General features: G+C 30.8%; 1 protein-coding gene across 5 annotated transcripts in view; it reads left to right on the top strand.

Annotated features, from left to right (window-relative positions):
- The first annotated feature begins 1,873 nt into the window (after positions 1-1,873).
- LOC111037407 (chromodomain-helicase-DNA-binding protein 7-like) overlaps positions 1,874-25,851 on the top strand; it is a 35,263-nt gene continuing 11,285 nt past the window's right edge. For 2 of the 5 annotated variants that reach the window (XM_022319960.1, XM_022319957.1), the window contains exons 1-27: positions 1,874-2,206; positions 8,603-10,707; positions 10,851-10,982; positions 11,046-12,142; positions 12,215-12,364; positions 12,546-12,887; positions 13,235-13,325; positions 13,714-13,917; positions 14,092-14,601; positions 14,668-14,895; positions 15,704-15,831; positions 15,909-16,097; positions 16,251-16,482; positions 16,549-16,791; positions 16,845-17,001; positions 17,079-17,286; positions 17,342-17,537; positions 17,627-17,840; positions 17,902-18,143; positions 18,215-18,362; positions 18,656-18,794; positions 18,861-18,948; positions 19,654-19,762; positions 23,732-23,894; positions 23,964-24,053; positions 24,850-25,020; positions 25,128-25,404. In XM_022319960.1, coding sequence (XP_022175652.1) covers positions 8,707-10,707; positions 10,851-10,982; positions 11,046-12,142; positions 12,215-12,364; positions 12,546-12,887; positions 13,235-13,325; positions 13,714-13,917; positions 14,092-14,601; positions 14,668-14,895; positions 15,704-15,831; positions 15,909-16,097; positions 16,251-16,482; positions 16,549-16,791; positions 16,845-17,001; positions 17,079-17,286; positions 17,342-17,537; positions 17,627-17,840; positions 17,902-18,143; positions 18,215-18,362; positions 18,656-18,794; positions 18,861-18,948; positions 19,654-19,762; positions 23,732-23,894; positions 23,964-24,053; positions 24,850-25,020; positions 25,128-25,404 — 7,749 coding nt within the window. In that variant the 5' untranslated portion in view covers positions 1,874-2,206; positions 8,603-8,706. Of the gene's footprint in view, positions 2,207-2,921; positions 3,295-8,602; positions 10,708-10,850; positions 10,983-11,045; positions 12,143-12,214; positions 12,365-12,545; positions 12,888-13,234; positions 13,326-13,713; positions 13,918-14,091; positions 14,602-14,667; positions 14,896-15,703; positions 15,832-15,908; positions 16,098-16,250; positions 16,483-16,548; positions 16,792-16,844; positions 17,002-17,078; positions 17,287-17,341; positions 17,538-17,626; positions 17,841-17,901; positions 18,144-18,214; positions 18,363-18,655; positions 18,795-18,860; positions 18,949-19,653; positions 19,763-23,731; positions 23,895-23,963; positions 24,054-24,849; positions 25,021-25,127; positions 25,405-25,712; positions 25,791-25,851 lie in introns of those variants that run through there. The other 3 variants (XM_022319959.1, XM_022319956.1, XM_022319958.1) reach the window with 3 other exon arrangements.

Genomic DNA, 25,851 nt, shown 5'->3' with positions numbered 1-25,851 from the left:
GCACGCCCTCGCCGTGGTCCCGTCACTCTCTCTCACTCGTTCGCTCTCCTCTCCCGCTCACACGGTCCTCGCTCTCTCACTGGTCATGTTATTGATGTTTCGCCGACGGCGTGGTTTTAAAAATACAATTCCGTCGACACGAAAAGATAACGCGTGAGTCTGGAGACACGACCCACCGGGTTTTGGGCGCGATTCGCCCTCCGGCGTTTCAACCGGTGGTCGAAACACGGCCGTCGCAGGATCGCAGATTCAGTAGCGACTCGCCGGCGGAAATCTATAGATCTCGTCATCCTGGGAAACCGACGTTAGGAGTTAAAGACCCGATAATACCATAATATGCACGTTAATACATTCATAATCCCCATGCGACGCGTACGCAATAGTCCCAGACCAGAGTGGTAGTAATTATATAACGCCATGTCAGTAATGACGATAATTGTATAAATATAATTCCACAAGGAATTCTGCTGTCCGTCGGACGCAATCTGTCCAGCAAAATGTTTTTTTATTTTTTTTCAAAAGAACCATATACATATTAGCCGGACTGCCGGACAATGACGATGACGACAGCGATAATTATCGTTACCGTCAAATCAAATCGTTATAACATGCCATTAAAATGTACGCGTGTCGCATGTCGTTTCGTACCGCGGCGGCTCGACCCTCCGACGGCTACGGATCGTCCGAATTCGGGTGGGCCAAACGGATGATGGACGGGTAGTGAACGAGGGGTGACCGAGGGCTGGTGCGGGGGGAGTGAACGGCGTTGCTCGCCCGTATACACACGCGTATGCATACCAGCGCGCGCACGCGCGTGTGTGTGCGTAATAATATGTCATACAGACAGACGTGTAAAAACATTGTGGTCAAAGAAGAGAGTATAAACGACGGCGGCGGCGGAGGCCGCCGCGACGATATACCGTATTATGCGTTATTGGTCAAATTATCATCCCGCCGGTGCGGTACGTAACGCGTCCTGTGATTGGCCGGCACTTCCCGTTGCCGCCGGACGAAACGCGGCGGGCCCGACCAATCGCGTATCGCGTTACGGGCTGCCCGTACACAAGTAAGCGCGACCCAAGATACAATGTCGACGCCGCGCGCGGGCGCGATCGCGGCGCGCGCGTGTGTGTGCGCACTGTGTGTGTGTGCGCGCGCGAGCGGTCGTACCCTACCCCGTCCCCGGTCAACCCCACCCGTCGGAACCGGCAAATCGTCGGCGGCGCCGCTCACCGTCATGGTCGTGTGTACAACGGGGCGAGGATCCTGTGCGTGCGCGCGCGAGTTCGTGAACGCCGCGACGTACCGTCAGAGAGAGTGTGCGTGGTGTTTGTATATTGGCGTGTGCGCGGATGTGTGCGTGCGTGTGCGAGTGTGCGTGTGTGAATTGCCGGAGGATTTGCTTTTAACTGTTAAACGGGAACACACATAGTATAATAATAATATAATAAAAATAAAACATAAATTATACAAATAAAATACAAATTAATGTTAACGGCAATAAGTACAATAGCTGGATAGGCAGTATAGTAGTATACCGTGAATGTAACCCATATAGAGTAATTGTAATGGCAGTAGTGTGTTTTTAAAGACACAAAATTTAGAAATTTGATCGGATTACGAAAATCAAAATACCATTGAACTTAGTCCGGGAAACGTCGGCTCACACACGACACACGGTGTGCAGTACTACTACTACTTCTACTACTACTACTACTACTACCATACTACTACTACCACACGGAGTGCTACTTACCACTACCACTATAATATTGTACTGCTACATATAATATATATATATATATATACACTATTTTTATTATTATTATTATTATTATTATTATTATTATTATTATTATTATTATATTATTATCGTTTGTTGTTAAAAATTTTCGTTTCTTATCGACACGAATCTCGTCTGTCTCTCGTTCGCGAATTCGCGGTAGACATCGTACGGAGTTTCACGCGATTGCCGTTGCAGTTCGGGAGTGCGTCTACACGTACGGGACTGGAATCGAAACGCAAGTCGTTGCCGCCGCCGCCGCGTAACATGCATTTTGGCCGCCGCCGCAGTTGTTCCGACGTTAAAAGTGTCACGGCGCCTACATGAATGGTCGTCGTTCACGTTGTTCCCGCTTAGCTACGACGCCTCGATATCATCACACGACGAATTTTATGATGTGATCGTGTCCAGAGACTCTGTCCGGTAAGTGTATTTTCTTCCGTTTTTTCCCCCTCGAACAACGATTTTAATATATTGTTGATAATTTAATAATCGCCCCGCGATTGTTTATCTATGTTGTTGTTATTATTATTATTATTATGATTATTATTATTATTTATTATTATTGCTTATTAGTTATTACTGTTTACTGCTATTATCGTTATTATTATTATTATTATTATTGTTATCGTTGTGCGCGTTTACGCGGTATATCGGGGGCTTGCTCGTAGGTGTTTCGCTTGTCCTGTTATTATTATGATTTTCGCTTTCGGCATTAATTCCGTTTTCAAATACTGAAACGCGGATGGACCGTGCTTTCGGTAAGAAAAAGAGCCGCGTCAGCGTGCGTGCGAACGCGTAAATCTGTACGCGTCTGTTTATATTAAATTATATATATATATCCGTACAGACATACATTTACACATATACATTCAATACGTTTGTATATGTATTCCACTATCCCGTGTATTATATATATATATATATTTAATATTTATATGTATATATATATTTAATATTTATATGTATATTGTATACATACTCACACACACGCGCACGGGCTTACACGCTTGTGTGTGCGTGGATGCGCGTGTGTGAGTGCACCGCCGCCGCCGCCGCCACCAACACCGCCACCGTCACCGCCGCCGCCGCCGTACTGTTGTAGTAGTAGTAGTAGTCGTAGTCGTCGTCGCCGTCGCTGTCGCCGCCGCCGCTGTCGTCGTTTTGTTTGTTGTTTACACGATGGTGATGCACAACGCACAGGGATAGTGAACTACACAGACCGCAACCGTAAATGACTCAAACGACACGGAAGGGAATCAAATAAAACGCCGGGAACGCCGTCCGATCAGACTCGTTACGGTTTTTCATGACATTTGGTCGTCCGGTACTCGTCCCGCCGCGCCGTGCACGTCGCCGCCGCCGTCGTCGTCGTCCCGTCGCGCCGCTCGAACTTCGGCCGTAATTTGGATTTTTTCTACTCGCCAGATTCGCCGTTTGCGTGCGTGCGTATAATACCGTTCGCGTGGACGCGAACGAGAACACGCCGACGGGATAACACCCGTGTTTTGGTAAGAACCCGATTATACGTGTTCGCTTATTGTTACTTTTAGTGTTATGGTTGTGATTTGCATTATTGTTGTTATTATTGCATTATTTTACTCATTGAATCAAGCGACCATGAGTTTTTCGATCAAGTTTCTTCCTGCGGTGAATTTTTATATTTTATATTTTATTTTTGGTCGCCACTGACATCTTCACTCTACAGTCTACCGTAATGGAGGTATATTCTTCCGTCGTGTTCCACTACTGCTTAATTAATTTGCCGGATGTTTAGATTACCTATTTTGTGTTTTTACAGGTCTAAATTGCTGTTAACGTTTTTTTTCAATGTGGCACATCTGTATGTAGGTTAGGTTAGGTTATGTTTACTACCTAACCTTTGGCTTTTACAAAATACATCCTATACTTATTCAAGTAGTCACTAGTCATGTCTTTCAAAAGTTTTGTTATGACCAACTAATTTTGATGTTTCATTAATTTATATTGGCAGTCACAATGGTGAAAGTATAAAATACAAAAGTAAATTTTTTACAGGTACTTACATTTACCTATTTTGATTAATGTAATAACCTAGATGTAGGTATTTACTTTATTATGTTTCATCTATGTATGTAGGTTATATAGGTATAAATAGATAATTTAAAATATAAAATTGGTACTGTCTATGAAATAATTTAATACTTAAGATATTTTTGATTCACGGCTGTTTAAAGCAATGCTTAAGTGATAACTGATTACCAATTCTTACGAAAAAACAATCAAAACGTTTGAAAATTTAAAAATGAAATGTGTTTGATTAGACATTTTGAAATTTGTATGTACACACTTAAATGTGTCTGTATACCTAATGTATTTACATACTTAAACCATGTTATAATTAGAAGATTATTGTTAAGTATGCATGTATTAATGGCATCAAGTATGAGGAATTATCTTATTAGGTATCTACGTATACTATCAGATGCATTACAGTGGTTGAACAAGTTGGCTCAAAATTATCATTATTATATCGATACCTAACATGGAAAGTTTATATTACCTATACTTAAATCAGGGCAAGGGTTTGACTGCTCTCACATGTGAAGACTGAACCGCCGAATACAATCTCTCAGATGAAGTCTATGCGCTTTAGTATTGGTAACAACTGTCATTAATTATTGTACGCACACAGCTGTTGTGTTAATATTGTTCTAAGTTTTGCTATTTGAGTTATTTATTGGTAGTGATGCAATGATACTACTAGTTATTATTAGCCGAGAGGTTCACTCTTATCCTGAATAGAATAAGGTATAATAAATGAAGAGTTTGAGACAAATAAGAATATCAATTGACTAATGGTTGAACATAATTTCAGTGGTCCACTAAAATTAAGTAAATCATTAGGTAAATAATTAATGAACCTTTTATGTACCCCAGCAGTTAAAATTGTTTTAATTTTATTTAATATAGGCACTCTTGTATCTTTATAGTTCTTTAAACTATAAATTGAAATCAAAACATCTTAAGTGGGTATTTCAATGTATTGAATATAATCTTGTATCAAGATTAATTTAATCAAAAAATTATTATTAAAAAAAATACTTCTTAACATGAGTTCAGTATTTATCTTTTACTTTGACTTTTATAGTTTACCGTTTTAGTTGTTATACAAAGTATGTTCTATGTCATAAGCTACTTGGTATATCAAAGATATATAAGATACTATATTTGATTGTATATTATAAGTACCTAGGTACTTAATTTGCTACCTAACTTAAGTTTAAATTAATTTATAATCTAACAAATCTTATCATTTTTATTTGATTTTAAAATATTTAAAATTGTCATCTACCTATCACTTATAGTTGAAACTACAATCAGTATCATCTATAATGACAGCCGAGGTACCATAAAAAATACGTCATTATACCCCATAATATGTTGTTTTAACCAACTTTGTTATAGATAGTAGTAGACCTGCGGTGGAAGTTAAAATTGTATATTGAAATCAGTTTCTGGAACACCAATAATTTTTTGACATTCTGAAAATGCAACTAAAACCAAAAGGTTACGCAACTGTTAACAAAAACCCAAGATTTAAATTAACTGCTGAAAAATCTTAAACTGAAACCAATTAATACACTGAATATTGTTCATTGGGTAACACGGCCATACAAAAACTATGCGCTGAGAGTAGGATACCTAATTATTTCAAAAATGAGAATTACCATTATCGGTTTCAAACCCTACTTACAATCTTACCAATTTAAGTTTCTACTAAGTATAGAGTCACTATAATAATAAAATAAAAATTAATATGTAAGACTGCCAAATAACAAGTTATTTTAAATAACATAAATAATAAATATAGATATGACATTGATAAATAAATATAATGTTTTAGAACTGTAATAAACACTAATAATGAATGTTGAAGCTTAATGAAACAAAGTGATATGTGAACTTCAAATTTTTATTTTATATTACTTTTAGACAATGCTTTAAGCTTTAAGCCCTTATTATTTATTTAGTTTTTCGTTTTAGGCGATTAAAAGATAAATAGGGGTTAAGGTTATGGTAGTGAATTCTATTTTGTTTGTGTACCTACCTACCTCATATGAACAAATGCAATTATTTAAACTGCTTATAAAGTAATGATTATGTAATTATAATATTTAGCTTGACTATTAAAAGTTTGATAGAAGTTGTAAGTACAAACTTTAACTATACTTTTTCCACCAAATTTTAAATGATCGTACCTTGATTACTATTCAGTTTTACAAAGTACAATTACTTACTAGTTGTTCACAAGAAGTAATTTATAAATATTATTTTATCTGTTTTATTTTTAGTTGCATTATTTAATTTCGATGTGTGTATTAATTAAAAATTATTTTTACAACAATTTGCCTAATTTTTTTATTCAAAAATAATATCTTAAATTTTTCATGGGTACCTTTGTCACTACAGAAGATGTATTAAGATACATCTATTAAATCTATCATTTTTTTCTTTATACAATAAGAAATAAATTCTTTGGTATTACATTTTTATTAAGTTTTGAAATATGTTAGTTCGATATAGGTATATGGTGTTCAAAAAGTTTGGAAATAGTTATTATTCTAATCAGAACTGATAAATGATATGATATATTTAATGAGATTATTAAATATTTAACCTAATAAATGTGGAGCATTGTTATCTGTTATTACTATGTTTAGGTATACAAATATGTAAACAGAAATAATTAGAGTTTCCAATTTTGAACACCTTGTATGTACACGTCAACCGAATTTTTATGTGAAAAAATTGTTTAATGTATTGTGGTTTAATTTTATTATTTATTGAGAAAATTGATCAAAATTTATTTTATAATGTAGGCATTCTGTTTAAATTGTTTTTCTAGTAAATAGATTTAAAAATAACAAAAATGAAAAAATATAGATTTTGAAGTGTAAATATTGCTAACAAATAGCTTATTTAAGTAGTATTGCTATTATATAGTATTTAAATAATGATAACAATGGGGAAGAGTGATGAAACATTAAAATATTTAAATTTTAGTACCTATTATTAAATATATTTTCTGTGTACACTGTTTATGCTTACATGAGTTAGTAGTCATTCAAATTAATTTAAAAACAGAATCAATAAATACTGTGTAATGTAAATATACCTAGGATAAAATAACCTTTTATAAATAATGTACCTAGGTACTTTTTGTTATTTGATAATTCATTATATTTTATCTAATATACACATTTTCCCAATAATTAAATATCAGCTAACATTTTCTATGATTTTTTAAACAACTCTATTTTTAATGGAGTTGTTAAAAAATGTTGTATAAATTAACTTAATTTATTAATGTGATCACATTTCGAAAGATTGTTTTGAATCTACTGCGAACCCAGTTAATTCTGATAAAATTATACTTTAACAAAGCTGGCTTAGCCTCAAGGCTTATGATCGTCCTCAACAATTTTTGATAATCGGTAATTATTTATTGTGTTAGTTTGATATTATGGGAAATTGCAACCTTTTACCAATAGGTAATTCAAATTTAAATTAACTTTGAATAGTTTAAAATCGATTGATGAAGTTTTAGTGTTAAATTTGGCCGATTAAAATTGGTTTTCAATATTATTTTTATTTTCCAATTATTTCTTAAGCTTTATTATTTTTCAGCTATGTATAATGATTATTCTTAATGTGTTTGGTTCTTTTTTATGTGTTATGTATATATTCCAAAATAGTTTATTGATGAAAGTGTATGGGTACTATATTGTGTATTATTCAATAAAACATCATTGATTGATGAATAGTGATTGCATTTGTGCGTCATTTTATTTATTTTCTATATTCGTTTACAATTATATAATTTTATTATGTTATGATTTTGACTATTGTAAGCCACAAAAGTGATTTAATTATCTGTTACACCTTGGTTTTAATAAAAATATCAATTTAAAATTACAATTATGATTTGGTTGAAGTTTTTATTTTTGGATTCTAATAACTAGTTGATTCTATAACCAGTATCACTTAAACTAAACATTAATAATATGAGAAATATATATTATTACCTTTAAATCTTGATATTTATTACACAGGTTTTAGAAAATGAAAGAATGTATTTGGTAATTTACTTAGATATTTGTTGACAAAGCACATACATTTTTTTTCAGGTCGTAGATTCTCTTTAATTAATACCTATATTATAAAGATCGCATACAATTTTTAAGTATGACAATTTGAAAATCATTATTAGATTTATTTTCAATATAATATGTATTTTATTGCTATTGTTTTGTTAACCTTAAACCTTAATCCACTGTGTTTTATTACTTGTTTTTTTTTATAAATTATTCATTATAATCTATTTCATACTAAAAACTAGTACCTAAGTAAATTTACAAATACATATTTCTGGTATTTATAAATGTTTGATTGATAAAATATTTAACTATTTTGCACACACTTTTATTTTGTAATTTATGTAATATGTTTGTATAAATATTAACGCATACAAATAGGCTTGTGAGCATTTTTAACATTTAACCCTTTAATAAAATAGTTCTTAATCATTTGAGTATGCTGAAAGAGGAAAAGTTATAACGGTTATGTTCATAATAACAGTCGTAAGCGTATAGCTTTTCCCCTTTTAGTGTACTCATATCAACAATCAACATTCAACATTTTCTCTAATAAGAAACTTGTAATTTTTATACATTAACTGTATCTTTAAACTATGTTTAAATTTGTATAAATAAAATGTTTATTTTTATAATATCCTTATAGTTTGATCCAAATTAATTAAAATTTTTTCTGTTCTAGGAAATAAATCCAAAACTGATTAATTACCATTACTTCAAACAATGTCAGACGGCGACACCAATGAAGATCTGCTGAATAGCAGTATTTAATTGGTTCAGAAGACTATGGATTCATATGAGTTGTTTGGAGAGGATGTGGGTGGAAACATGTTGGAAGGTTTATCTGAATTGGGAGGAGATAATTTCACAGATGTGGCAGGTCGTGGAAGTCAACCCCCTGCAAATACAGGTTATGCCCAATCGCAACCATATCAGTTACCTGGAGAAATGCATGGTCACCAAGGGGAGTCTCCACTACAAAAACTTGCATCATTTGGACCTCCAAGTGGTGCAGGGCCAAATGCACCAGACTACAACCCTGGTAATCACATGGATCACTTTCATTCTAATCACTCTGGATCAGCTTATGGATCAAGTAGGGTTTCTTCAGGCCTAAGACCTAATTTAGGACAATCTGGACCGCCACAGTATTCACCTTATTCAGATGCAGCAGCAGGCATGTATGGTGCCACTGATCAAGCTGCCTTACAAGCTTGGTCTAATTATCCTGCTCCAGGTATTAGTAGACATTATCCACATATAGCTCAACCATCTTACAGACAACACATGAGTTATCAACAACAACCCAGTCAAGAAAATCAACAGAAACCAGGCCAATATGTATCTATGATGACTTCACATCAAACTCCATCTAGTGTTTACTCACGAAGTCAACAACAATCAATGGCACCTTATCAAAATATGATGTATTCTAACACTTCTCCAGGGTATTCTGCTTATGGTCATCAACAGAACACTACTACTGTTTCTTCGCGAATACCGCCACATCACATGCAACAATATCCACAGCAACAAATGCAAATGCCTGAAATTCCTAATCCTCAAGCTCCATCAAACTACAATCATTTACAAACGCAAATGACTTCTCATCCAGCATTTTCACAGCAGCCTCAACCACCTCAACAACAGCAATCTCAATCACAACAACCACAACAACAAATGCCACAAAGATCATTAGGAATTGATGTACCTAGTAATCCTTCTTACGGGCCACCTAGTGGGGGTAACCAAAGTAAACCTCATACTTCTCAAGGAGGAAGCCCTCAACCACAATACCGTGCACAGTTTCCTCAACTGTCACCACAAATGTCTCCACGACCTCAAATGTCACCTAGACCACAAATGTCTCCAAGGCCTGTAATGTCACCAGCAAAACCAACAACACATTCACCACACCCTCATTCCGCTCAATCTAACATGTCTCCAAGGCCTGCTACAGCATTAACTCCAAAAGCAGTGGCTACTTCCAGCCCATCTCCATATGCTCAACAGAGTACTCTTCAACAACTTGAACAAATGGTGATGCCTACAGTTAATACTAATCCAACCACCGATTATCCAGGATATAGAAGTGGCTTACAAGCTAATACTTCTCCACATTGGCAGTCAGCACCAAGACCGCCTCATAATGGGGGAATGGTTTCTCAAAATATGAACGACCAAGGATTACCAGTATATTCAGCCATGCCATCTGAAGACCAAAATTTGGATTCTTCTAAATCCCAATCAAATTCTAATTCTAGTGGTAATTTGAATATGAATAATATACCTAATATGGGTGAATCAAATTCTATTCCAAGTCAAAATAATCTCGATTATCCTCCTAACGCACAAAATAAATATACCATTTTAGAACCGCAACACATTCCTGTTTCACATTCTGCAGATTTGCCTCCAACTTTAGAACCACAAACAAATATACCACCAGCACAACAGCAGCAACAATTACAGCCAACAAACCAGAACCCAAGTTCTATGGAACACATGGGGTCTAACAGTATGACTTCTACTGGTATTGGGTATAATGACTCAATGTCCCAATATCAAAATGGTAATAAAATGGAAGAAATGATCGGTAATCAACCGCCCGATGCACCTCAACAGATGCAACATTCTCAAGCTTCAATGTACGATCCTAGAGGCCCCCCACCTCCGGGAATGTACCATTCTTCACCAATTAGTCATCAGCAAGAAATGGCTGCATTACAACAGCAACTTCAGGAATTATATTGTATGCCACCTTCTGGGCCTGATCATCAATTAAGGGTACTTATGATATTTTAATTTTTATAATTAATACTATTTAATTTAATTTAATTTAACATGAAAAAAGTTTTAAGCAATACTCAAAAAAAAATAGCACTAAGTAATTTCATCTAAACAAAAATTGTATGTGTATGTTTTTGTAGATAAATCATATTCAAGATAGGATATCTATTCTGCAACAACATGAAGCAAATGATCAATGCATGGGTGGCGTACACTGCCCAGTTGTTAACCCTATGTATCAACCTGCCATCATGGAACCGGCTGTTCCAGTGGTATGAACTTTTATACTTAAAACATTTTTTTTATGAATTAACTTATAAAAAAAATTAATATAGGTGTCAGGCCGTGGAAGAGGAAGAGGGCGAGGAAGAGGTAGAGGAAGTACTGCAGGTGAAGGCCGAGGGACGCCTAGACCTAGAAAAAGTAGGAAAAAAGCCCAAGAGCCGGAGCAAATCCCATTTTCTCCTCCCTTATTACAACCAGAAATGCCAACACATCCTATGGTGCCACAAGATATGATGCCAATGCACATGAATATGAGTCCTGGTATGTCTCAATCTCATCATATGATGGCTCCTGGAATGCCACATATGGGAATGCCACCTAACCCCATGCATCATGAACATCTACCACAATCTTCTATGTATAATAATTCAGATTCATACCATCACCATATGCAACCTTTAGGATGTCCACCACAACAACATGTGCCTCAACAACCTCCTCTTCAACAGTTGCAACAGTTACCTGTGCAGCAACCTATAATACCTTGTACTTCTGAGTCACAAATAGTATCTAATTCTGTTCCTTATCCAGAGCCCATAATGCCTCCGGTTCACCTTGAACAACCTTTACAAATGTCTCCTGAACAACAACAGCCGCAGCCACAGCAACAGCAACATCTTCCACCACAACAGCCGCAACTAGAAGAATTACAACAACAACAAATACAAGAACCCCCATTAATGCCTCAGTCTCCAGTGGAATCAGAATCACTATCCCGTGCTGAATCTCCTTTGATGGAACAAATAAACCAATCTCCACCACCTGAATCTGAAGTACTGTCACCACAAGCCCCAACAGAAGAAAAAAAAGATTCTGATACTGACATTCAATCACCAATTGGAAGTCCAATCGTAGAAAAATCAGTAGTAGATAATGATGATACTTCAGTTGTTTCACATCAGTCTAGATCACTATCACCAGCGGAATTAAATGAACCACAATCTCTTGAACGAGATTGTTGGTCTGGTAGTGAACATGATCCTCCTCCACCAACATTGACCGCAGAAGTTTCACCGCCAGCTTCTCCAAAAGCTGAAAATGAAATTGTTGAATCAAGTATTTTCAATTTCACTGAGGATGAAGAACCTCCCCCACCACTTCATTCACTGTCTGATGGATCTCCTCGGAAATTAAAAGGACTTCCAAAGTATTTAATTTGATTTATAATCATATAATTGTTCTTTGACTTATTATTATTAATTCTTTATGTACATTTTAGAACAAAGAAATCACAATCTCCAAAAACAAAAAAGCCTAAAGCAACGAAAGTTCCTAAATCTAAAGCAAAAGATCGTAAGAAAAAAGAAATTATTCTAGAAGCTGAAACAGTCGAAGAAACTCCTCTCCCTCCACCTCCAAAGCCTAAAAGGTAAATTAATAAAATGTTACTAGTATATTTTTTTTTAATGTTATTTCATTATTGATGAAAAGTAATCATATTTTATTTAAGTTTTGTGAGTATTTTTGTGAGTATCTGAAAAACAATATTTTGAAGTAATTAATTTTAATTAGTTATTAAAAATAATATGGCATTTCCTACTTCTGTTTAGACAATCAAAGAAAAAGAAAAACAGTATACCTGAAAGTAAAGTAGCTGAAGAAATAGACCATAGTAATAATACAATTGAACTAAAGGAAGATGGGACAATAGATGAAGGTACACCTGACGAACTGGAGACTAAAGTTGATGAAACAGTTGAAAAGGAGTTAGATGATACTACTGAACTCGACACAAATCTCGAAAAGAATGATAAAGAAGTTATAGCTGATGAATCATTGGCAGACGTAGAATCATTACCAGAAAGTCAACCAGAGCAGCCAACAAAATCTTCCAAACCATCTAAACGCAGTACTGATCGAAAATCAAAAAGTCGTAGCAGTCGTGCTTCCAAGTATGTTATGAATAAATATTTATATTTTACAATCATAGGAGAAATTAGGGACATTTTGAGGGGAGAGGGGGGGGGGGGGGGGCTAGAATTGTATCAACTATACAGACCCTGATAATTAAAAATTTACACCAAAATATGATAAAAAAACTGAGGGAGTTACGTTCACCTCCCAAGCACCGTAATTTTGCCTATGTTTACAATATCAAATGTTTGTCTATTAAACTATACTAAAAATATATATTATACAATACTCTTAAGAAGTAATTAATATTTTAAACTTTATAATATTTAATTTTGTGGTTACTTAAAAACAAACTAATTGGTTTTTATATATTCTAACATTATAGACGTAAGAAACCTAAACCTCTGGTAACAAATGAGTCTGAAAATGATGAGCCTAATGTCACACCACCACCGTCACCTGAAGGTGATGATAATGTAAGTATCTGGAATTTTTTTTCTTTGTTTATTTATTTTCTCTTGCGTAATACTATAATGAGAAATGCGATTTTAACAATTAATTTGATTGGTTATAATTTATGAAGAAAACCTTTTTTTATTTCACTCATTTTACTATATTTTAGATATTTCATTAATTTAAAAATAACTAACAGATAAAATGTTCTTAAATATTTTGAAAATTATTTAGTGTTTAGGATCAAAATATTTGATATTTATTATAATAATTGTAATGATGATAATTTAGCAAATAATTGTAATTTCTATTTTATTTTATTAACTTTTAAAAAAATTTGAAGTTTAAATAAGTATTACAATATTAACATTGGTCTTACAACTGTATGATAATTGTTGTATTAATTAACAGAAACGAAGATCTGGTAGACATACACAAAGAAAGAAGTATGTTGATGACATTATGTTAGCTATGTCTGATGAGGATTCACGAAAATCTTCTTCTCCTCAACGTTCCAAGTCAGCAGTTTCTGGTAACGTAAATGAAAATAAACAATCAAGTCAAGATAAAAGTGGCAATGGAAGTAATTCCATTAAACCCAACATGGTATATATAGTAAGTATTAAAATTATACAATAGTAAATATTTAAAAAAAACATTTAAGTTTGTATTAAGATGACTTTTAAAGAATTATGTTTATAAGATGGTTTTATGTGCAATCTAATTCATACTGACAAAATTAGTTATTTGATTTTACTAGAATATGATTTAAAAATTAATATATTTCAGAATGTAACTGATGAGGATTCAATGGTCGTCCAACACATATTAGCTGTCCGAAAAGGTACAAGAGAAGCCGTTAATTTAAGTAAAGATGATAAAAGTTCACCGAGTGATAGTGAAGGTGAAATTAAAAAAGAAACCGAAGAAGTTCAAAATGAAGAAAAGTCGGATGAAAAACTTGATGAAAAACTTGATGAAAAATCTGAAAAGATGGTTGAAGACGTACCTGAAGAAAAATCTGTCGTCAAACCTGAAGAAATATCTGATACGACTATAAAAACAGAACAAGGTGAATCTGAAAAAAAGGATGAAACTGAACAAAAATTAGATGAAAATGAAGATAATTCCAAGAAAACTATTGAAATAGATGAGTATTATGTAAAGTATAGAAATTTTTCATACCTTCACTGCGAATGGAAAACGGAGGAAGAATTATTGAAAGGTGACAAGAGAATTGCTGCTAAACTCAAGCGATTTAAACAAAAGATGGCGAATAATACTAATATTTTTGAAAATGTAAGTCACCAAGAAAGACATGCAAAAAATTGTTATTTATAATATTGTATATTAATTTTATTTTAGCTCGAAGAAGAACCTTTCAATCCGGATTACATTGAAGTAGATCGTGTTCTTGATGTATCGGAACAATTAGAAGAACCAAATGCTGAAAAACCAACTAAGTACTATTTGGTAAAGTGGCGATCACTTCAATATGAAGACAGTACGTGGGAATTAGAACAAGATGTTGATCCAGCTAAAATTGAAGTTTTTGAAAGGATAAGGCATACACCACCAAAAGATCAGTGGAAGGTAAATATACACATATTTTTATTTATTTATTCAGCCAAAACAATTACAATAAAATACATTAATAATGGCTAATATGTATACCAACTGGGCTATAAGCTTGTATCTGGTAGACGGAGTTAAACGATATTACAATTCATTTTATAGTATAAAACTTATACAAATAAAAACATGATTTAATTAAATAAACAGATGAATAGATACTTTAGAAACAAAATTTAACATCAGCATTATAATATATAGTTATATATTATACAGGCATTAGACCTACAGACTTTTTATAATTTTATTGATACACACATTAACAACAAGATCACATTTTATTTATTGTCTTTTTATTTGATTTTTATTAATTATATCATTGGTGTTATTGGATTGACTTTCACATAACTTTTTATTAGATCCTTTACTTCATCATTTAAATTGGTGAAAATAGTTTTCCCCATGTAATTTGGAAAGTTTCTAGAACTAGTTTTTAAAGTAAATTACGGTTTAATGTATTCTTCTATTCTTCTATCTATTATTTCTGTAGCATTGAGTGTGTGTAATATAATCATGATATTACTGTGTTGTGTAATATGATGACTGTAGCCATGCTAATATGAATGTTTATATACCGGTATAAATATTTAACATATTGATAATATATTACATCTGAATATTACATTTATACAGAACTCCAAAAATAGTTATTAAAAGTTATTAATCATGCCATTTTTAAAAAAAGTTTCAAAACTTTACATAGTTAACCATATTTATAGATTTTTAGTTGTTGGTTTAATAGTTACTTAATAACTTTTTTCTGTTATAGCCTAAGAAAAAACCTTCTCCGAATGATTGGGTGAAATTAGAAAAATCTCCTGCTTATAAAAGTAACAACACGCTAAGAGAATACCAATTAGAAGGCCTTAATTGGTTACTTTTTTCTTGGTATAATGGGTAAGTTTATCATTAATTAATTGATTACTTTTGAAATAATATCTTAACTAACATTAAATTACAATTAACCACTTTAGGCGTAATTGTATCTTGGCTGACGAAATGGGTCTTGGTAAAACAATACAATCATTAACATTTATTCATGCTGTTCATGAATATGGAGTGCGAGGACCATTTTTAGTTATAGCTCCATTGTCAACTATTCCAAATTGGCAAAGAGAGTTTGAAGCATGGACTGACTTAAATGTTATTGTTTACCATGGATCGTAAGTATATTTAAAGTAGTTATTATATTATATATATATTAATACCCACTGGACCTAAATAATGTTGAGTTGTCATTAATCAATTTTCAAATGTTAAATAATTAAATTTTAATTATTTATTAAAAATGAAATTAATTAAAATTGGGTTTGTAGATCTCATAGTAGAAATATGGTACAACAATATGAAATGTATTATCGAAATGATAAAGGGACTATAATTAAAGATATATCAAAATTTGATGTTCTTATTACAACATTTGAGACCATTATATCTGATTGTATGGAACTTCGAGACATCGGTTGGCGATTATGTGTAATTGATGAAGCTCATCGTCTTAAAAATAGAAACTGTAAATTGTTAGAAGGGTTGCGTGCATTAAGTCTTGTAAGTTTTTTTAATTGCTTATTTTAGGCAAATGATTTTTAATTATTTGTTTTAATTTAATCTTAGGAACACAGGGTTTTATTGTCTGGAACACCACTACAAAATAATGTAAATGAGCTATTTTCTTTACTTAATTTCCTTGAACCCACACAATTTTCAAGCTGTGAAGATTTCCTTCAAGAGTTTGGTGCTTTGAAATCTGAAACTGAAGTACAAAAACTTCAATTATTGTTAAAGCCTATGATGTTAAGAAGATTAAAAGAAGATGTTGAAAAATCAATTGCTCCTAAAGAAGAAACTGTTGTTGAGGTAAAATTTGGATTGTATAATAATAAACTTAATATTAAATGATTAAATTCTAGGTGGAATTAACTAACATTCAGAAAAAGTACTATAGAGGAATTTTAGAGAAAAATTTTTCATTTTTATCAAAGGGAACCACGTCAGCCAACGTACCAAACCTTATGAATACAATGATGGAATTAAGGAAATGTTGTATTCATCCTTATTTATTGAATGGTATTTTTTTTGTGTTCTTAATTATTTTTAATTTTATCGCCTGTTAACTCAGTTTTAAACATATTTGTTTTTTTTAGGTGCTGAAGATCAAATTCAATATGATTATCGTAATTTAAATGGCGATGATCCAGATGTTTATTATAAAGCTTTAATTCATTCATCTGGTAAAATGGTATTAATTGACAAATTGTTACCAAAACTCAAAGATAATGGTCACAGAGTTTTGATTTTTAGTCAGATGGTACGATGTTTAGATATTATTGAAGATTATTTAGTCTACAGAAAGTAAGTGTTATCAATTTAAATGTGAATATTTTTAGTAACTTATTCTGTTCTCTAGATATCCATTTGAAAGATTAGATGGTAGGATTCGAGGAAATTTACGTCAAGCTGCTATTGATAGATTCTGCAAACCTGATTCTGATAGATTTGTATTTTTATTGTGTACCAAAGCTGGAGGGTTGGGTATTAATTTGACTGCTGCTGATACCGTTATTATTTATGATAGTGATTGGAATCCACAAAACGATCTTCAGGTAAAATATTATTTTGTTAGATTAATGATCAGGTAATAATATTAAGTAGAAATATATATTATTTTAACTAAAATATTATTAATTTTTAGGCTCAAGCACGTTGTCATAGAATTGGTCAACAGAAAATGGTTAAAGTGTATAGACTTTTATGTCGGAATACATATGAAAGAGAAATGTTTAATAAAGCATCTTTAAAACTTGGATTAGATAAAGCAATTCTTCAAAGTATGAATACAGCACAAGGAAAAGATTTAAATAACAAACAACTTACTAAAAAAGAAATTGAAGACTTATTAAAGAAAGGTTCAGAATAATATTTCTTTTACATTTTTTGTTTTTTAATAACAATTTTTAAAAACCGTAGGAGCTTATGGTGCTGTTATGGAAGAAGACAATGCAGGTGATAAATTTTGCGAAGAAGATATAGATCAGATTCTTAGACGTAGAACCCAAGTTATCACATTGGAAAGTGAAAAAGGATCAACTTTTTCAAAAGCAAGCTTTGCGTCTAGCGGCATTCGACAAGATATTGATATTGATGATCCTGATTTTTGGAAGAAATGGGCCAGAAAAGCTGACATTGACACGTCTGAAGGAGGGGATCAAGTATGCCATATAACTTTTTTTTTATTCTTACGTTATTCTCTTTAAATGTTATACCATCGTTTTATTCACAGAATGATTTAGTTATATCAGAACCGCGTCGACGTACACAAATTAAACGATATGGCCATGATGAAGCTGTTATGGACATGTCAGAACTGGAATCATCAGGTTCTGCTGATAGTGATGTGGACAATAGCTTAGGAGTTGGGCGTGGAAGAGGTTAATTTTATACTTTTCATTATCTCATACTAGAGAAGTTTATTATTTTTAATATAAGGATAGTTTATTGTTTCAATAAACTCCTTTAAAATTCAATACATTTTAATTTTTATAACCATTTAGTGGTGTATTGTTAAAATTTTAAACTTATTATAATTTTGCTTTACAATTGTTAAGAGAAACGTTTAAATTATAGCCTCTAAACAATTTTTCTAAAGTAATTGGAAAGTTTTTATATTTAATATTTTCTTGTTTAAATAAAAAGTATTAATATTTATTATTTTTGTTATTAGGACGGCGGACTAGAAAAAGCAAAAAATTACGCACCAAATTTATACCTGATGATTATGTACCAAAAGATGGGGAAGTTGCCTATGGCTGTTGGACGAGAAGTGAATGTTTTAAAGTTGAAAGGGGAATTCTAACTTTTGGGTTTGTGAACTATTTTTATTAATTTGTTCCTTAATTTTTTTTATTAATTTATGTCACGTTTTATAGTTGGAGCCGTTGGCCAGAAATCATTCAACATAACGACTTTCGTGAAGGATGGAAAGAAAGTGATGTGGAGGATCTTGCTAGGATTGTTGTTAGTAATTTATGAAATTATAATTATATATTATGAGTTTACTTTTTGAAATGATTTTAAATGAACTGCCTCTTTTAGGTTGTCACACACTGCAGCGGTGGTGTAAATTGTATCTGGAATAATTTTACCGTCACCGCTACCACTGCAGTATGTGGGGACCTTAAGAAGCTTATTATAGGTTATAAGATTTCCTAAGTGCTGGTCGTTGTAGTGTGTTTGTATTAAATTATCACTAGTGTGTTTGGATGTCTTGGTATAAAGATGACATATATTTTGCATGCGTATGCATTGGTAAACAATTTACTATGTAAATTGATCAGTTTTTGTTCCATCATGGTTTTCTATCCAATGATTTTAGCATAAAAATTAATTTATGCAGTCTAATATGTTTTTTTCTGATTCTACTACTTTTTTTTCTAACTAACTATTCCAAAAATTACTATTCACAACTAAACATACAGAAATTTAACATTTTTTTAGTTAAATATTGATTCTTTTATTTCTAAATTTGTTTGTTAGTTGTTTTTTGGATCTAAGGAAAACGAGGAAACTAAACCTTTATAAAAAATTTCACATTAAGTATTTAGTTTAATCGTAGGAAGTTTCCATGATAATTTTTATTTTTAGTATGATACTGTCTGTTGCAAATAATCTTAATTCATTTTGAATTTATATTATTAAGATATTGCAACCTTTTTTTTATAGATTTTATATTGTTTGCGATTCTATCGTGGAGATGAAAAAATACGGTCCTTTATTTGGGATCTCATCACACCAGATAATATTTCAACTGACGATTCTCCTTCTCATGGTGGTAAGTGTTATATCAATATTTAATATACCTAGTTATGCAAATTTTAAATAATGGTTTTGGCTAGGCACATATTTCGATTGCAAGTTGTGCCTTATGTGTTCTCTTCGTCTGACACGTATGATGTAGTAAAGTTTTTTTCACCAATTTGAATTTTGGGCTGTTAGTTTTTATATTGAAATAAATTGACCTATTATGCAATTAAAAGGTTAATTTTTATCTAGGTCCCCAATCTTTTATTGGTATCATTTTTAAGGAAGCTAAGGCTTGAAATTGTATTTAGTTTTGATCATTTTCAATGTACAATTTTAAAAATTTCATAATTTACTTGAAAACAATAATATCAATAAAAGGCTACCTGGGGACTTGATAGCAATTTTACCTGTAAGTTGTATAATAAGTCAATTCACTCTTAATATCATAACTAATTGCAAGCTCTATTGAAACTGGTGAACAAAAATTTGGTATGTAAGATTTTGTGTGTAAGATGGAGACAACACAGGGGGGATGACATCCTCTTAATAATATTTTTATCAGATTTTCCCTCTTTGCTGATCTCGATTTTTCTACATGCATGTTTTTTTAAATTTATTAATATATCTCCATTATAGATACAAGAACAAATAATTGTTCATACTTTTTTGCTTAAGTTTTGCATGTTCAATAATATTGAACAATAATTAACTCCATGACGCTCATATGTAAATAAGTAATAACAAAGAATATTAAGTCATTAAACAAATATAGTTAAAAGTTAATATGATGAATAAATTATGTGTGTATGTCCCAACTTCCCAAAAGGGAAGCGAAACTTTAAATACAGTTTTATTAAGAAAAAAAGGGAAATTTCAGTTTGTAGAAAAACTTAACACTATTATTATTGTATGTCTGGCAAAACTATACTTATGTAGGAACAACCAAATGTTACACCTGACCATTACAAAATTTTTTCCTAGGCCATTTCAAAAAGTAAAGCATTTTATATCTGAATTAAAAGTTTGTACTTCTTTCATTCTGATATTGTTGGCCAGCACCACTGGAAATTTATATTATTTTTATAATGATTATAATACAATGCAAAACTATGTCTGTTAGCTATTCATCAAAAGTAATTAACATGTGTTATATTTTTTGAATACCACAACTAACAATTTTTAATACATTTATAATATTCAGTTTGATTTTGTATTAGAACAACATAAATTAGTTGTTTACTACTAATTAAACACAATGTCTTAAAATATAATTTTGCCACGTTTTTTCACTTAAAAAAAAATGAAATATGAACAAAATGATTTAAACAAACTAAAATAACCACTTATGTGATATTTACATTATTAGTTAACAATAGTTGTAATCATGAACATTAGAGAAAAGTACCTGAATAGTAGTAGCGATATTGTTTTTTTTTTTTAAATTATTATAATCATAATAGTAAAATTTACAAATAATGATTGTGAAATATTTTGTTTAAGGACGAAAATAGATGGATTTCCTAGAATTCATTATTATACCAATAATAAAATATAAAACTCAATTCCTCATATTAATATAATATGAGTATCTTTATGATTTAAAAGTTGGAACTTCCTGAAATTATTGATCTTGAGTTTTTATTTAAATTCAGAGTTTTTAAGTTTTGACATTTTTTGATAGTTCTATTTAGTTTATTATTGGTACCTAAATAATAATTATTATAGTTTGCTATTCTGTTTGTATTATTATTTATTACATATATTTATTTTATACAGAGGGAACTTTGAACAAAATTATGAGAACTTGATTAAATTTTAAATGAATAAATTCTTCTGACTTTTAAAATTGATGAGCACAAGTTCTCTTGTGATATCTATACAAAAATGAATTTCTGTGAGTTAGCCTCGCTAAAACTCAAAAACGGCTTGACCAATTTGAATAATTTTTTTTGTTTTGTTCGCTTTGATACAGAGGTTATTTAAAAATAAAAATAATAAGCGAAATCCTATGAAGCAAAAAATCATAAAAAAATCTTTACCTCTTTATTTACTTAAAAGCGGATGTATGTTGTTTTCTGATATATAACATCTGGTGTTGAACAATCTGAACTGCATTATACCAAAACTGAGATACACCAATACCATATTTTGTGTTAATTGATCATTTTTTCCCTGGCGACACATTTTGTCCAATCCGCTGTAAGTTGGATGGAACAATTCATTGTGTTATTTTAAGACTTCAAATTCTGCAGTTTTAATTAATGTCGATAACAAAATGTATTTATTATGAATAAATGAAATTGCAAATATTCATAACATTCTGGACAAATAAAAAGACTACATTTGAATAATCTACTTATTTCAATAATATTGAAACCATTTAAAATCAGATTAATATTTTTTTCAATTGCTTCATTAGTGTTATATTTCTAAATAGAATTTTAATCAAATATTAGTAAATTAATATGTTATACAAATTGTTTTATTGAATAGTATTATATATTTATGGAACATTCAGAACATAAAACATATAGGCAGTTACAAAAATAACTGAATTTTAATAATTAAAATTTCTCAACCTCTGGTTTAAATACAGCCATAGTGTTACATAGGTCATGGTTACTATATTTCATAAAATTAAAATTAAAAAAGAAAAGTTTTTTTTTTGTGATTTATGAGAATAATTATAATATTTTAATACTTACAACTTATTCACTTATGATAATTTATACAGATCATATGATCACAAATATATTTTTAATTTTAACTATTGTAGTCATAAATTATAATTAAATAGCTGTGCATTGTGTTTAAAGACTAGGAATTAAACATTTTACAATTCATTGTGAAAAATCCTAAGTAAAATAAATCACTAAGCATATATGTTAAAATATTAATCTGGAATAATTAAGTTTTATATATTAAGAATGGCAATGAGAACAACTAAAAGAATATATTGTGTACTAGGTGCTATGCTCTTGAATGTTTAAAGGTTATCAATGTATAATTTTTAAGTGATAAATATCTGTTTAATATCTGTTATATACAAAAAAGTTTTGTGTATTGTATCTTCCACAGATTTTAAATGTTATGATGCAGGGAAAGAGGTGATGAGAAAAGATCCCTTGGGTTCAGAGGCAAAGGGGATTGTATGCGTAGAGAGTAATGGCAGGTTCCTAGATTATAGATAAAATTATTTAAGTAATACATCACAAGAATTAAATATTTAAATTTGAATTTAATTCAAATTCAGTAAAATCCTAAAATGAGTTGAAGCTGACAAGATTTTTGACACCATTAACAAAAACAACATTATATTATACAACTAACAAAATGTGATATTAAATATACCACAAGATTTATAAATTATAATTATCAGGGTTCTATGCTTTAGGCTACATAAATAAGACATAGTTAATATACCTAATTTCTAACTAGTTAATTACTAACTATTTTTTGTTTATGGTTAATATTACTCAATTCCTGTTTACTTATATCATATTACCTGTAATTTTAATTTATATTTATATTGAATACTGTGTGCTATATTTGTTATATTTACTAAAAGGGTGTTTACCTGTTGATTTATAAATAAATAAAAATAAATAAGTAATTATCTAAGCCCCCCTTCGCCATTAAAAATTATTTTGTTGGCAGTTATCTTACCTGAATATGAGATTTGCAACCATCGCCTTCCTCTGTAATGTTCATCTTTGTAATCTATACTATTTTAACTTGTTATTTAAATCGATACCATTTTTAAAAAATGTTTGCTGAAGAATCAGTATTCAGCAAAATGAGCATATATCATGGTGTTTTGTATAGTTCTATGCCTATTATTATTTGTTTAACACATTATTTACTTATTAAAAAAAAAAAAGAACCCATAATAAATAAAATAAATTGATACTTTTCAAAACTTTAAGCTGGAAGTATTAAAATAAAAAAATGTAGAATTAGGATTATAGTGAATGATGTTATAACTTTATTTTTAAAGGCCAAAGTTCACGCGGATCTAAAAAATATCGTAAGCCCAAACAAAAAGATTTTAACTCTACTCAATTAATTGATGAAGAACACTGGAGTAGAAATAACAAATATGATGGGGATTTGTTTTTAGAAAGCAATTATCGTAAACATTTAAGTCGACATGCAAACAAGTTAGTTATTGATTATATTTATTTAATATATTTTTAATTCTCATATATTATATGTATTGTATATTGCAGAGTTTTATTGCGAATACGTATGTTATATTACATTAAAAGTGATATAGTTGGCGAATTTGCATTACAAGTCGCTGAAGGTGTTCATGTCAGGTTAGTTATTTATGATAAGAATTAATTAGAAATTATTGTAAAAATTAATGAAATCTTATATTTTTAATTAAAAATACCCTGATTGAGATAGTAAAATGTCTTGGATAGCAAATACGTCAAATTATAATTGTTTAGTTGCAAATAGCATTGATCACAGTGTCTCAAGTCTCAATTAAATTTGGCAATTATGTTTTTACTGTATATTTTTATGAACTTCATAATCTTTCATTACAAATTTATAATGTCAATAGATAACATTTCATTTAATAACAATTAATTATACTACATGAATTTTATACGTAATTAAAATGATAAATTACATAAAAAAAAAAACGAAAAGAAAAATTAATTGATAATTACTAAACACTAAAGTGTAGATATAGGAGATATATTATGTTTGGACAAATGCGTTAAAATGTATGTTTTGTTACAATTTTTTTTATATGATTATTAATGTTTATTTTATTATTCTGTGGCACATCCAAATATTTTACTTAATTTGTTACTAAAAATAATATATTATAAGTAATGTGTCCTATTAATGTTTAACAATGTAAAACTAGTTTAATTTGTCAACATAACTTTAATTTTGAATTGTAAGGTTTAGCCATATATACATGTATTTTATTGGTATAATAACATTCTAATGATACTTTGGATAACGAACAAATTATTTTATTTAAACAAGAACTGAGAAAACGTAAAATTAATTGAACAAAATTATTATTTATTTTTTAAATATTTTAACAGCTTATGACTTCCTAGTAAACATATTATTTTGATTACCTTTTTTTAGTGCTTTACCGATTAATACACCAATTTGTGATTTAACTCCTGCGCCTTGGTGGGATCGTGACGCAGATCGTTCACTTTTGGTAGGCACATATAAGCATGGTTTCGAGTCTTATAACCAAATGAGAAGTGATCCGGCTTTGAGTTTCCTTGCCAAATGTGGTCCACCCACACTGTATGTATTAATTTTTTCTTTTGTGTATCATAATATATGTGAATAAGTAACAAATAGAATATTAATTTATTTAACTTTTGTTAAAATACTTTTAATTTATTTATTAGTGAAGAAAAAGAAACATCAATAACAAAATTCAATGATGTTGAAGAAGGTGCTGAATTACCTTTAAACTCTGAGGAAGTATCATCAGAGCCACCAACTCCTTTAGCAACTGAAGATAATGCTTTAAGTATTGCTATATCACCACCAACACCAACATCAACTTCAGATGAATACATATGGCCATCAATTGGTGATCTTAACAACAGGGTGAGACGATTAATAAGTACCTGTCAAAGAAATTTCAAAAAAGAAGAACAAAAGCTGGTGCAAAAAGCTAAGGTTAGTAATATTTTTAAGTACAGAATAGTATTTAGACAACATAGTCAAGATTTACCAATTAAAAAATATTTTATGTAGGGAACTATTCTATCCTATTTTAAATTTACAAAATTATCTTAAGTGTTAATCAAGCATTTATGCCTTAAATATTTAGCTAATAACCCTAGATATGCTGGCTAAGAAAAGTTTTCAATTCTTCTATATTTATGTTAAGTAAATATTCAAAATTGATAGGTTAGAATAGGTATACTATTTTTATTACTACTGTGAATTCTGGAACTCCAAAATTGGTATTTGTTTCTATGCAGGATGTGACCATGTATAAATATGATCTCGGATCGCCGAGATCTTTGATGGATTCCATCAGTTCATCACAGGCATTGCCGGTAAATCTTTTTGTGTGTGTCTTGTGAATATTCTATATTATTATTTTTTTTTGTTTTCGTT

This window comes from Myzus persicae, unplaced genomic scaffold, assembly GCF_001856785.1.
Source record: "Myzus persicae strain clone G006 unplaced genomic scaffold, MPER_G0061.0, whole genome shotgun sequence".
NCBI classification, from domain to species: Eukaryota; Metazoa; Arthropoda; class Insecta; order Hemiptera; family Aphididae; genus Myzus; species Myzus persicae.
Note: the sequence above shows the minus strand (reverse complement) of the source record. Positions and strands in the feature narration are given on the sequence as shown.